Consider the following 13,752-nt stretch of genomic DNA (forward strand, 5'->3'; position numbering starts at 1 on the left):
CAAGTATACGTGAATGGCCCGTTCAATGTTTGCATTGGTTTTGGTATGTAAATTTGGGATGGCTAAAAAGGATAAGCTGGACTCAATTACTTTTCAGAGAAAAAACAAAACAATACCAAATAACAGATATTGCTGATTAAGGACAGGTAATTGAGCAGACAAGCATCACTCATTCAGAAAATTAGAATAAAGATGACATAATTTAAGTGGAAAGACAATATTTTTTTACATTAAGCGTTTTCTCCCCCATGGAAAATTGTTATAAAGACACGCTTAACGTAGCTTAATAGAATAATTACAGTGATGTAAAAAGACCAAACTCGATATTCTTCTTATTGATGATGCATACTATATACAACCAAGCAGATGATCCAAGAATACAAATGCAACACACTAAATTACGTTTTCATGGGACAGTTAGATGGTTTCTTTGTCTATATTCATATATCCTAAAGAGGAGGGCCTAAACAAAATATGTTAGCTGATTGCATGTCTATCATGCATGCATGCATGTAATGACATTGCATTGTTTGTCTATTTGTGCCCATTATGCCAGTATTCAAACACAATATTTTCAGTGAGTCCTTTGTGGTTGAAAGACTAGCACATTTAAAAATTAAAGCTCACCATAATATCACGTTTTTCAAAAATAAATTCAATTCAATTCAATTCACATTTATTTGTATAGCGCTTTTCACATTACATATAATTTTAAAAGCAGCTTTACAGAAAATGTATGCATCTACATTACAATTTAGAGTGATCTGTTATCAAAGGTGACGTGTCCATGTTATGTATTTCAGAAATGTACATATACAAATCACAAAGTTAGCTGATAATGTATTAAGCTTAGTGATGTTTCTAAGGGGGAAGAAGGCTGTTTTTGAAACACATGAAATGTGATTTTCGAAAGACAAGTTGCTGTCTAATATAACTCCCAGGTCTCCCAAGTAACAGAACATCCTTCTAAATGCAAATTGTATTCTAAGAGATTCTGTGTACAGGTTTTTGGTACAATAAGTAATACCTCAGGCTTATCTGACTTTAATAGAAGACAAATACAGGTTATCCAATATTTTATATCTTTAACACAACTCTGTCAACTTGGATAATTTAGAGGTTTCATCTTGTCGTGATAAAATATATAACTGAGTATCATCAACATAACAGTGGAAACTAAATCCATGTTTTCTTATAATATTACCAAGTGGCAGCATATATATTGAAAATAACAGAGGGCCTAATACAGAGCCTTGCGGCACTCCATAATTTACTGGCATTAACTTAGATCCCCCCCCCCCCGTTTAAATACAACCCCATTTGTTAATTCTCTTGAACCTTGATTTAACTGACAAATGTACAAAGAAAATATTCCCAATGTTTTCACTGACCAACTTAATTTTATTTTGTAAATATAAACAAGTGTTGATTTTGATGGCTGCTACACACTCCAAAAAAAATGGGACAGAGGCATGTTTACCACTGTGTCACATCACCTTTCCTTTTAATTACACTTTTTAAATGTTTGGGAATTGAGGAAACTAATTGTTGAGGTTTTGCAAGTGGAATATTTGCCCAATCTTGTCTGATACAAGACAGCTGCTCAACAGTCCGTGGTCATCACTGTCAATTTCTCCTTTTCATGATGGGTCATACATGTTCAATAAGAGTCAGGCACATTCCTTCTATGGTGCAGAATGTCTAGAAAACATGAGGCCTGGCATTGTTTTACTTCCCAGGAAAGATGTCATCTTGATGGCAGTTTATGTCTCTGTACAATCCAAATATATGCCTCCATGTCAGTGGTACCTTCACACAAATGCAAGTTACCCATGCCGTTTGCACTGATGCCCCCCAATACCATGACATAGGTTTGCTTTTGCACCTGTCGCTGGTGAAAGTCTGGTTGGTCCCTTTCGTCTTTGGGACTGAGAACTCCTTGCAAACAGAGATTCAAGTGGCATTTCTTGATGCAGCGTCAGACTGTGTTCAGTGAAAATGGTTTTCTAAAAGTACTCCTGAGCACATGTGGCAGTATTTAACAGAGTAGCATGATGGTTTCTCATGCAATGCCATCTGAGGGCTCAAAGGTCACGCACATTCAACAGAGGTCTCCTGCCTTACCCAACACAGACTGAGATTTATCTGGATTCCCTGAATCTTTTCACAATTTTATGTATGGAAGATGATGAAAGGCATTAATGCTTTGCAATCTTGCATTGAGAAATGTGATTTTTGAATTGTTTGACAATTCTCTCATGATATTTGGAACAAAGTGATAAGCCATGACCCATCTTTGCTCACAAAGTCTGAGAAGCTATTTTACACGATACCCCCAATTATTACCAATTCACCTGCTCATTGTGGACTGTTTCAAAAGAGTTGCATAATCTAACTTGAATAATCTTTTCACTTTTATTCTGCCTCTGTCCCGACTTTTTTGGAGTGTGTTGCAGTCATCAAAATCAAAATTTGTTCATATTTACAAAATACAGTTGTGTTGGTCAGTAAAACATTGGAAAACTTTTCTTTGTACTTTTGTCAATTAAAAAAAGGTTAGAGAGACTTAACAAATCACAGTGTCTTGATTTTATTGCATTTTAGAAAATGTCCCAACTTTTCTGGAAAGGGGGTGGTAGACAAAATGTAACGGTCTGATATGTACGATCTAAACCACCTTAATGGCTGTCCCTATATACCAGTGTAATTTTGTTGTCGATTTAATAGTATTTTACGATCTACAGTGTTGAACACAGCACTAAGTTCAAATAAAGCTAGTACTGAGATACAGCCTTGGTCAGAAGCTTACTTTTTTTTCCATAGATATCATTTTCTTGCAAGAAAGAGCACAATTGAGCAGACACAACTTTTCTAGTATTTTAGACATAAATGAAAAGTTTGAAATGGGTCTGTAATTTGAATCTAATTGTGGTTTCTTAATGAGAGGCTTAATAACTGCCAGCTTCAACGGTCGTGGGACATGACCTAGAGATAAAGACGAGTTAATAATATTAAGAAGAGGCTCTTCTGCTACAGATAACAATTCTTTCAGTAATTTAGTGGGTATTGGATCTAATTCCATCTTTCCCCAACAATCCTAAATATGTGGCTTATGGACTTACTTTATAATTATACAATTGAACAAAATTATTATGATTTCATTTTAGTGAAAAAGACGTGTAAATCAATCAATCTTCCACCTATTCATTTAAGGGTTCTGCAAACACAGTTTAGATCAGACGTTTCTCAGATTATTTCTGTTCAACTGACATTGTTATATCTGTAGGTTGTATATAAAAACAATGACGTTCGGCTGGAGCTGTCGAGACTGGCCTTTAAAGGAGACCCCAAAATAAAGATCCATGGAGTTGTTTCCTTCAAGTGTGAGAATGTTGTCGCATTAGATCCCATCACGTTTGAGACACCCGAATCCTTCATCACACTTTTTAAATGGAACACTAAGAAGACCGGTTCTATTTCCTTTGACTTCCGCACCACTGAGCCCAATGGACTTCTGCTCTTTAACCATGGGAAACCTACGCAACAGACCAAAGAAACCAAGAGCCCTCTCACACTGAAGGTGGACTTCTTTGCCATTGAGATACTGGATGGTCTTTTGTACCTGCTTCTGGATATGGGATCAGGCACAACCAAGACACTGGCTGTGAACAAAAAAGTGAATGATGGGGAGTGGTATCATGTGGATTTCCAGAGGGATGGAAAATCAGGTAAGTTTGTGTATGACATAAGATGACTGCTTAACAGGAGTGTGTTTCCCATTGTTAGCCATTGTTGCGATGGTAGTTGAGCAATTTGGTGTTTCTTGAAAATACTGTTCCAACAACCATTCACAAACAGCGTCACAACCTTGTGTGGTTGGAACAACAGCTCTTCACCTGTGATTAGAAGCATGGTTTGTCGTTAGTCTCTGCATCCTACATACTATTGTCACGATCCCTGCACTGTCTTGTGTTTTGTAGGACTTTTATGGTAAAGTGAATTCTTATTTCCCCATTGTTTCTGTGTTCACTTCCTGTGTTTGGTTCCTGTTTTGCCTTGTACCTTGTTTGTCACCATAGTTGCCCGTAATAGTTCCCATGACATCAGTCACCAACACCTGTCTCTCATTAGCCCCTTGTTAGTCTGTCTATTTAAACCTCTGTGCTTCAGTTGTTGTTTGTCGGTCGTTACTGCTGTTTGTGTATTTCTGTCATTGTTCTCCTGCCTTCTCTTTGTGGAAGTGTGCTTGAATCTGGATTCCCTCTCTGCTTTGTCCATGCTTACACGTTACAGCTATACATGCTTAAACATATGCACAGATATACACGGTAAAAAGGAATATAATTAGTAGTAGTCATTTCACTCATTTTTACTTTATATTTGTCTATAGGAAATTCCATTAATGAACTTTATGAAAAACTTTTTTAGAATGCAGACTATAAAAGCGTGAGAAAAAAATACTGCTTAAAAAGAAAAACATGGAAGTAAAATGTTAAAATGGTTTGAATAATCTGTTATTAAGTACACTTCAGAGACAAACTTTCTCTACTGTCTGAATGCACAGATTTGCACAGTGAAATTCAGATCTTTCAGGCCTTGTATACTCTGCAGCATCAACCCACCACAGTAAAATACGCTAGGGAGCCTATTGCCTTCGAGTTAATTAAAAATGAGCCAATGGACATTGGCATGCAAGATTTGCATTCCGCGACCCGCCTACCAGCGCGGGTATAAAAGGCGGAAGTAAACATTGCGCAATGCTTTTTGCTTCGGAGCCTCAACAGTGTGTTCCTGAGCTGCTGTTTGAAATTGCCTATAACTGGAAGATAAGGACGGTTCTCTCTCCCTCGCTGATGTGACGGCGCTTCAGCGGTCTCCGCCCCCGCTACTGCTTGAGTTCTTTTTTTTTTTTCAAAGAGCCGTTTTCACGGCTGGTGGTAGTGAGTGCAGCACACAGGCTTGCAGTTTCCCCGTGTGTCTGCCGCGGTGATCCCTCGGCACTTCGGCGCGTGTGAGAGAGCTTTTTTTCTTTCTAAAAAAGCATCACGGGTATTTCATGTCCTTTTCAGGATGTCATTTCACCCATGCGTTTCTGGATGCGGTCGACTTCTCCCTCAGGCTGATGGCCACAAACACTGCCTCACGTGTCTGGGCTTAGCGCACGCTGAGTCAGCGTTGGTGGATGAGTCATGTACTCATTGCGGGAATATGACTCTGGCGATGCTATGTTCGAGACTGAGAACCCTGAAACACGGGGGAGTCCCTTCAGATAATCCTCGATCTAGTTCGTCTGCCGGTTCAGTTCGGCAGGCGGCTACTTCGGTGAATCCTGTTGGTGAGCGACTGGTGAAAGAGACTGTCGGGCGCCTCACGCCTCTAGCTGCATGTTGCCATCGGCGCTTCCGGTGGGGCGGCCGGAGCCCCCTCGGGCGGTTCTGGTTGTCTCCTTCGGGGCGCCACCTGAGGATCAGATGTCGATCGCGGCATCGGAGGAAGAGCGGTCATCTTCTGGTGATGACTCGGCGGGACTGCCCCCTTCGGGTGTGGCGGTTCAGGCTGAGCCGGATCCGGAAATGGCTGCTATACTCGAACGGGCGGCCGCGAATGTCGGGCTCACGTGGAACCCTCCACCGGGTCCCGAACATTCGCGGTTGGATGATTGGTGTCTTGGAGCGGGCCGTGCTGTTGCCCCACGACCCGCTCCGGTCCCTTTCTTCCCGGAAGTGCATGAGGAGTTGAGGAAGTCTTGGTCGGCGCCTCTGGCGTACAGGCGGAGACAACCTCGCTCCTCCTTCCTTACCACTCTGGACAGCGGGGCGGAGCACGGGTACGAGGGAATCCCCCCAGTGGAGCGGTCTATCGCGATGCAACTGTGTCCGAAGACCGCTTCCTCCTGGCGGGGTGCCCCTTCACTCCCCTCCCGCGCCTGTAGGTTTTCCTCTGGTCTGACCGGGGATGCCTACATGGCGTGTGGAGACGCCGCCTCCGCCCTGCATGCCATGGCGTTGCTCCAAGTCCATCAGGCTAAAGCACTCCATGACTTGCAGGCGGGTGATCCCGACCCAGCTTTGCTGCAGGAGCTGTGTGCGGCGATCAGCTCGCCCAGACCCCGCTTCCAGTGGCTATATTGCCACTGGAGCCGGGTCCCTGCCTTCCACCTCGCTGCCCCTCCGCGGGTACGCCGGTGGTTCGGGTGGGCCTTTTGGGACGGTACCTGGAAGCCTGGCTAGCACTTCCGGGTCCGTCCCGATGGCTCATCCGCACCATTCGGTTCGGCTACGCAATTCAGTTTGCACGCCGTTCTCCAAGGTTCAGGGGCGTCCACTTCACCCGTGTGCGGTCAGTGGATGCCCTGTCCTGCGGAAAGAGATCGATGTCCTGCTGGCGAAGGACGCGATCGAGCCGGTCCCTCTTGCCGAGATGAGGTCCGGGTTTTACAGCCCCTACTTCATTGTACCCAAGAAAGGCGGTGGGTTACGGCCAATCCTGGACCTGCGAGTTTTGAATCGGGCCCTGCACAAACTCCCGTTCAAAATGCTCACGCAGAAGCGCATTTTCGAATGCATCCGTCCCCAGGATTGGTTTGCAGCGATCGACCTGAAGGACGCGTACTTTCACGTCTCGATTCTTCCTCGTCACAGACCGTTTCTACGGTTTGCTTTCAAGGGTCGAGCGTATCAGTACAAGGTCCTACCCTTCGGGCTGGCCCTGTCGCCCCGTGTCTTCACGAAAGTCGCGGAGGCGGCCATTGTTCCCATGAGGGAACAAGGTGTTCGCATTCTCAACTATCTCGACGACTGGCTCATTCTAGCCCACTCGCGGGAGGTGTTGTGCGATCACAGGGACATGGTGCTCCGGCACCTCAGCCGGTTGGGGCTTCAGGTCAACTGGGAAAAGAGCAAACTCTGCCCCGTGCAGAGGATCTCTTATATCGGTATGGAGTTGGACTCGGTCGCCCAGACCGCGCGCCTCACGGAGGAGCGCGTCCAGTCAGTGCTCACCTGCCTCAGGTCTTTTCGAGGCAAGACAGCGGTTCCACTGAAACAATTTCAGAGGCTCCTGGGGCATATGGCAGCCGCAGTAACGCCGCTCGGCCTGTTACATATGAGACCGCTCCAGCACTGGCTTCACGATCGAGTCCCGAGGTGGGCGTAGCAGAGCGGCACGTTCCGGGTCAAAGTAACCCCGCACTGTCGCCAAACCTTCTCTCCGTGGTCGGATCCTGCGTTTCTACGGGCCGGAGTGCCCCTAGTCCAGGTTTCCAGGCATGCTGTGGTTTTCACAGATGCCTCTGCCATGGGGTGGGGGGCCACGTACAAAGGGCATGCAGTCTCGGGTCTGTGGACGGGGCCCCAGCTGCATTGGCATATAAACTGCCTAGAGTTGCAAGCAGTACGCTTGGCTTTGTGCCGCCTCAGGGGGCTTCTCAAAGACAAGCACGTACTGGTCCGTATGGACAGCACTGCGACCGTTGCGTACATCAACCGACAAGGTGGTCTATGCTCCCGCCGCATGTCGCGACTCGCCTCCCACCTCTTCCTATGGAGTCAGAAGCATCTGAGGTCGCTTCGTGCCACTCATGTTCCAGGGGAGCTCAACCGTGTGGCAGACGAGCTTTCACGGTTGCCTCCCCTGCCAGGAGAATGGCGACTCCATCCCCAGGCGGTTCAGCTGATCTGGAGTGTTTTCGGAGTTGCACAGGTGGACCTGTTTGCCTCTCCGGACACGACCCATTCCCAGTGGTTTTACTCCCTATCCGAGGGGACCCTCGGCACGGACGCCTTGGCCCACAGCTGGCCCCGGGGCCTGCGCAAGTATGCGTTTCCCCCAGTGAGCCTTCTTGCACAGACACTGTGCAAGGTCAGGGAGGACGAGGAGTAGGTCCTGTTAGTGGCACCGTATTGGCCCACCAGGACTTGATTCATGGAACTCATGCTCCTCGCGACAGTCCCTCCTTGGCCGATTCCTCTGAGGAAGGACCTCCTTTTTCAGAGACGGGGCACTCTATGGCACCCGCGTCCAGACCTCTGGAAACTCCATGTCTGGTCCCTGGACGGGACGCGGAGGTTCTAGGTGATCTACCACAGGCAGTGGTAAACACCATCACTTCTGCTAGAGCCCCCTTCACAAGGCGCCTCTATGCGTTGAAGTGGAACCTATTCGTCGAGTGGTGTTCCTCCCGTCAGGAGGACCCCCGAACTTGCCCGATCAGAGTCGTGCTTTCCTTCCTGCAAGATGGGTTGGAGCGAAGGCTGTCTCCCTCCACCCTCAAAGTGTATGTTGCCGCAATAGCCGCACATCACGATGTAGTAGAAGGTAAGTCCGTAGGGAAGCACGACCTGATCATCAGATTCCTTAAGGGTGCTAGGAGGTTAAATCCACCTCGTGTTTTGCACTCTGTACCCTCTTGGGACCTAGCTCTGGTACTGAGAGCTCTTCAAAGTCCTCCCTTTTAGCCTCTGCTGACAGTGGAGTTTAATATCCTGTCCATTAAGACAGCACTCCTATTGGCATTGACCTCTTTTAAGAGGGTCGGGGATCTGCAGGCTTTTTCGGTCGACGAATCGTGCCTAGAGTTCGGGCCGGGCTTTTCTCACGTGATATTGAGACCCCGGCTCGGATATGTGCCCAAGGTTCCTACCACTCCCTTCGTGGATCAGGTAGTGAACCTGCAAGCGCTGCCCCAGGAGGAGGCAGACCCAGCCCTAGCTTTTCTCTGTCCAGTCGGCGCCCTGCGGGTTTACATTGACAGAACGCAAAGCTTCAAAACCTCAGATCAGCTCATTGTCTGTTACGGTGGCCAGCAGAAGGGGAAGGCCGTCTCCATGCAGAGGTTAGCTCACTGGTTAGTGGATGCTATCACCCAAGCGTAGAAAGAAGTATAGCATTTTTAGAATACTCCCCTTTAGTCTCACCTAATTCTGCTACACAACACAACAGCTGAACAGCAGCTTGTTTTTGATTTGCTTATTGTTAGCAAGTGTTCTGGCCAAAATGCCTTGCGATATCATGCAGAAAATTAGATTTGACCTCCAGCTGTGTTTTCCACTCCATCCTGAGAGCTGGTAATTGCTTAAACTATTTTGTTACCCTGGCCTCACACTGTGAGCGAGATAAGAGTGACACAGTATTTTTTTTTTTCATGAGTATTTAAATATTTGCATGAATATTAAGAATAAAGATGTGCTTACAGGAAGGTTCCCTTACCAGATAATATTCAACAATATTATTGATCTGCCTGCATTTACACCATTATATGAGATCTGAACTGAGCTGGACGATGACATCACTGTTCCCTTTTGAAACGTTCACTCGTATTGCGTCTGCTAGACGTTCTGGGGGAAAACTCCTTTTATTCAATAGCCTTTAATTCAATAACGCAGTGCTACTGCACAGCCATAACAGCGCATTGATCTGCGCGCGCTTATTGGCTGAGCAGTGGGAACCGCATGAACCTATGGCGATGTGTCGTATCTGCGCGAGCCAAACGGGGCTCATCCTGCCGAACCGAGTGCAGAGGGGGAAATAGACCAATAGACCCAAGGGGGAATCTGCCTGTATAAGCAGCTCGTCTCGCCATAGGATTCAGATTTATTCTCCTTCAGTGACGACCTTCATCTCTCGCTGATTCTCCAAAAGAAGCCTTCTCACCGTTGGACGAGCCCCAGCAGCGGAAGGAGCTGAATCTTGCTCTGCATTTAAAGCAGACAGCGGCAAGCAGCCTGACTGATCGGCGAGCTCCCCAGCCAGCTGACTCGGCACTGCTGCAGCTGTTTCACCGTTCCCCTGTGGCTATTCCCCGCGTGCCTCACTGTCCCTGCTATTCCCCGCCCGACTGTTTTTACTGTACTGGTTTTGTCTTTGTTTGTTTTCTAATTTCTAATTTATTTATTTACTTATTTTTATAATCTCTGGAAGAGATTTTGAAGGAGAGCGGGAGAGTCTTCACTCCGATGAGGCGAGTGAAGGAGTAAGTTATACTGCTGTATAAGAAGTCGCTGAGAGCGTCGTTAAGGGTAACGGCAGCAGACAGCGCACACGAAGCGTGCTCTGTGGGGGCCCCGCTGGGCATTACTGGTGTAGCACCACCCCAGCAGAGTACGTCCCTGGGCTAGAGGTCCAGTGGCACCGTAAACCGGCTCAATCTCTTCCATCTCAGATAGGGGTGGACCAGTACTACTTTATTTGATTTTTTATTCTAAACTGTTTTAATTATTCTTATTTGTTTTGATTATTTTAATTTCTTCTATGTAAAGCACTTTGAATTGCCATTGTGTATGAAATGTGCTATATAAATAAACTTGCCTTGCCTTGCCTAGGGGATTCCCTATCAGATGAGACTCATAAAGCATATTCTTGTGTCACTTGCCAGGCCCGCCCCTGCAAGCTGCGTTCAATGAAGACTGACGGTCTCATTATGAGAGCGCGAGTCTCCCCTTGCTGCGTTCACGGACTGATTTCTCTAAAGAAAGCGACTTCTCCCCTCGTTCTCCAACGTTCTCTTTCTCTCAATGATGAGACGTAGAAACAATGGAGACGCGGGGCTGATCGAACAGGACTAATGCCAGGGACACACCTAACGACTAGCTGAAACATTCTAAGACTGACTGAACAAACTTACAGACTGTTTCCATCGACTGCAGCAGATTTTAATCACCGACTGTGAACACCGACTGAACCCGACTCTGAGCATAATATAATTTGAATTAAAATAATCTTACATAAAAAAATATTACAGTCGTTAAGTGTGTCCCCGGCTTTAGTGAGCTCACACTGGTCTATTCCCCGCGTCTATACCGTACCTCAAACTGCGATCATTGAAGACTGATGCTCTCACTGAGAAAGCGGTGTTCACAGACCGCTTTCTTTAAAGAATGCGACTCCTCCCCTCGTTCTCCAACGCTCTCTCTCTCTCTCGATCATGGAAACAATGGAGCCTCAGGGCTGAATGAACGGGACTAGGTGAGCTCACACCAGTCTATTTCCCCTCGCGTCTCACTCTCTCTGCAGCGAGGGGATTCCCCATTGAGCTCCAAGACTAGAGCTCTTGCTGGGAGTGCACGAGCCTCGCCTCAATACATTCGCGGACCGCTTGCCCTGAGGAAGCGCTCCTCCCCTCGTTCTCCACCGTTCTCCACCGTTCTCTCCTTCTCAGAAGCTTAAGATGGAGAAACAATGGAGTCACAGGGCTGAGATAACCGGGGAAAGTGAGCCCACGCCAGCCTATATCCTGCGTATCTCACTCTCCCTGCAGCAAGGGGATTCCACAGGGCTGCCTCCTTTGCTAGAGCAAGCACAGCGCTGACAGCTCTGCAACTGAAAATTATGTCTCTCCCCTGTGCCTATCAGGTGAAACTCATTGATCATATCCATTTTCTAAAGAGCATCTTTCGCCTGCGATTGTTTCACAACTCAGCGACAATGAGCATGCCACTTGCTAGGGCTGCGCCCACGCAAGCTGCGTTCATCAAAAATGGATGCTCTCACAGCGATTTTCAGCTGCTAGCAGTTAGCCCCATGGCCAATTCCCCTGAGGAAAGACCTAATTTCCCAGGCGAACAGGACAATCTGGCATCTCCAACCCGAGCTGTGGACCCTCCACATAGGGCCCCGCAATGGAAACTTACGGACCTCCCAGAGAGAGTCCTGAATACTATCTCTGAAGCTAGAGCCCCGTCGATGAGATGCCTCTACGCCCTAAAGTGGTCTGTTTTCTCTGACTGGTGTTCAGTCTGGAACCAAGACCCTATTTCATGTGAAGTACTGCTGGTGCTCTCCTTCCTACAGGAGCTAATGGATGCGGGTAGCACCCCCTCCACGCTCAGAATCTATGTGGCGGCCATAGCAGCATACCACGCTCCTGTGGCCTGCCAATCGCTGGGTAGAAGCAACCTGGTTGTTCGGTTCTTGAAAGGGGCAAGGAGGCTCAACCCGCCTCATCCTCTTACCTTACCCTCTTGGGACCTATCGATGGTCCTTAGGGCCCTCAAAGGGCTCCCCTTTGAGCCGCTACAGTCAGCCGAGCTACGGCCACTTTCACTTTAAGACTGCACTCCTGCTAGCGTTAGCATCGGTCAAGTGAGGCCTTGAGTTTGGGCCTAACAACTCCAAGGTCGTCCTCAAGGCATGGCACGCTTCGGAAGACAAGCGACAATTACACTAACTCTGCCCTGTCCGGTCCCTAAGAGTATATATAAAGTGCTCTGCCCTGTTTAGGCATTTAGAGCAGCTCTTTGTATGCTTCGGTGGCCGCACCAAGGGGCTTCCGGTCACGAAGCATAGATTGTCCCGCTGGATAGTGGATGCCTTCGCATTGGCTACGTTTTGATAGGCCTACCCACCATAGCATGGCCTTGTGTGGATGGCCGTGCTATGGTGTTACACGACATGGCGTTCATCGCTTCAGTCGAATTAACCTGAATCCTATGGCGAGACGAGCTGCTTATACTGGCAGATTCCCCCTTGGCGGGCTCTGCACTCGTTTCGGCATGATGCGCCCCGATTGGCTCGCGCAGATACAGAGTTATAGAATTAAAGGCTTCAATAATCTGAGAAAAAGGAGTTTTCCCCCATAGTGTCTAGCAGACACATCACTCGTCCCCATTATCTCAGGGAACCGAGGTTACGTTAGTAACCGAGACGTTTTCTCCAGAGTGCCTGTATAGATAAATGAACTAAATTAATCTCTTTTTTGCAACAGAAATGAACCATCACTGAACTTACTTAAGCTGGACTATGACACTATTTTCTTCTAGGTCTGCTGTACAGCCGAAACAAACTTTGTTGCATTATTTTCCTGTTATCACTGTAAAGCTGCTTTGAAACAATCTGTATTGTAAAAAGTGCTATATAAATAAAGGTGACTTGACTTGTCTTACTGATGCTTTAAATCATTCTCTACATAACAGGATTTTCTTCGCACAATTTTTCTCTGGCTTTGTTGAATTGCAGGTACTATCTCTATCAACGGAATTCGCACACCATACCATGCACCAGGAGACAGTGAGATTCTTGACCTGGATGATAACCTGTATCTAGGAGGACTGCCGGAAAATACAGCTGATATGGTGTTTCCCACTGAGGTGTGGACCACTCTGCTCAATTATGGTTATGTAGGCTGCATTCGTGACCTATTCATCAATGGTCAGAGCAAAGATATCCGCCGCATAGCAGAGGTTCAGAAAGCAGCAGGCGTAAAGCCCTCCTGCAGTAAAGAGGCACCCAAGCAGTGTCTCAGTAACCCCTGTCAAAACAATGGAATCTGCAGGGAAGGATGGAACCGTTATGTGTGTGACTGCTCTGGGACGGGCTATCTTGGTCGCTCCTGTGAGAGAGGTGAGGCTGGTGCTTGTTTTAAATGCCTAATACTTATTATTTCTTGTTAAATATTGACGAAACTTTGTATTGTAATATGATTTCATTAGACGGAGATTTTTTGTTACATTTTTGTTATTTTTTATAAGTGTTTATTCTATCAGAGTTTGTCTTCAGTTTCCTTTTCCAACATTTTTTTTTTATTGATATGCAGTTGGTATTCCATCCATAATTAAAATACACATTTTCAGCATTTGTCGATTGGAACCACTTATCTGTAATAAGAATATAGATTGTCGATGATGTCCTAGTCAGTATCTGTTCACTTTGGATGGTCATGTTTATTAGGGAAAGGAAGTTTTGTGTGTTCCTATTAAGTTTTTGATTCTGGACATCCATGCTCTGAACCCTTTTATCTCTCTTTTGTCTTTAAAGGGT

General features: G+C 46.6%; 1 protein-coding gene across 17 annotated transcripts in view; it reads left to right on the plus strand.

Annotated features, from left to right (window-relative positions):
* nrxn1b (neurexin 1b) overlaps positions 1-13,752 on the plus strand; it is a 148,499-nt gene that overhangs the window by 46,582 nt on the left and 88,165 nt on the right. For all 17 annotated transcript variants that reach the window (XM_056270173.1, XM_056270178.1, XM_056270179.1 and 14 more), the window contains 2 exons: positions 3,287-3,728; positions 12,952-13,335. In XM_056270173.1, the coding sequence (XP_056126148.1) occupies positions 3,287-3,728; positions 12,952-13,335 (826 nt within the window). The remainder of the gene's footprint in view (positions 1-3,286; positions 3,729-12,951; positions 13,336-13,752) is intronic.

This window comes from Rhinichthys klamathensis, unplaced genomic scaffold (genome assembly GCF_029890125.1).
Source record: "Rhinichthys klamathensis goyatoka isolate OS25496 unplaced genomic scaffold, OSU_Roscu_1.1 h1tg000298l_1, whole genome shotgun sequence".
In the NCBI taxonomy this organism is placed as follows: domain Eukaryota; kingdom Metazoa; phylum Chordata; class Actinopteri; order Cypriniformes; family Leuciscidae; genus Rhinichthys; species Rhinichthys klamathensis.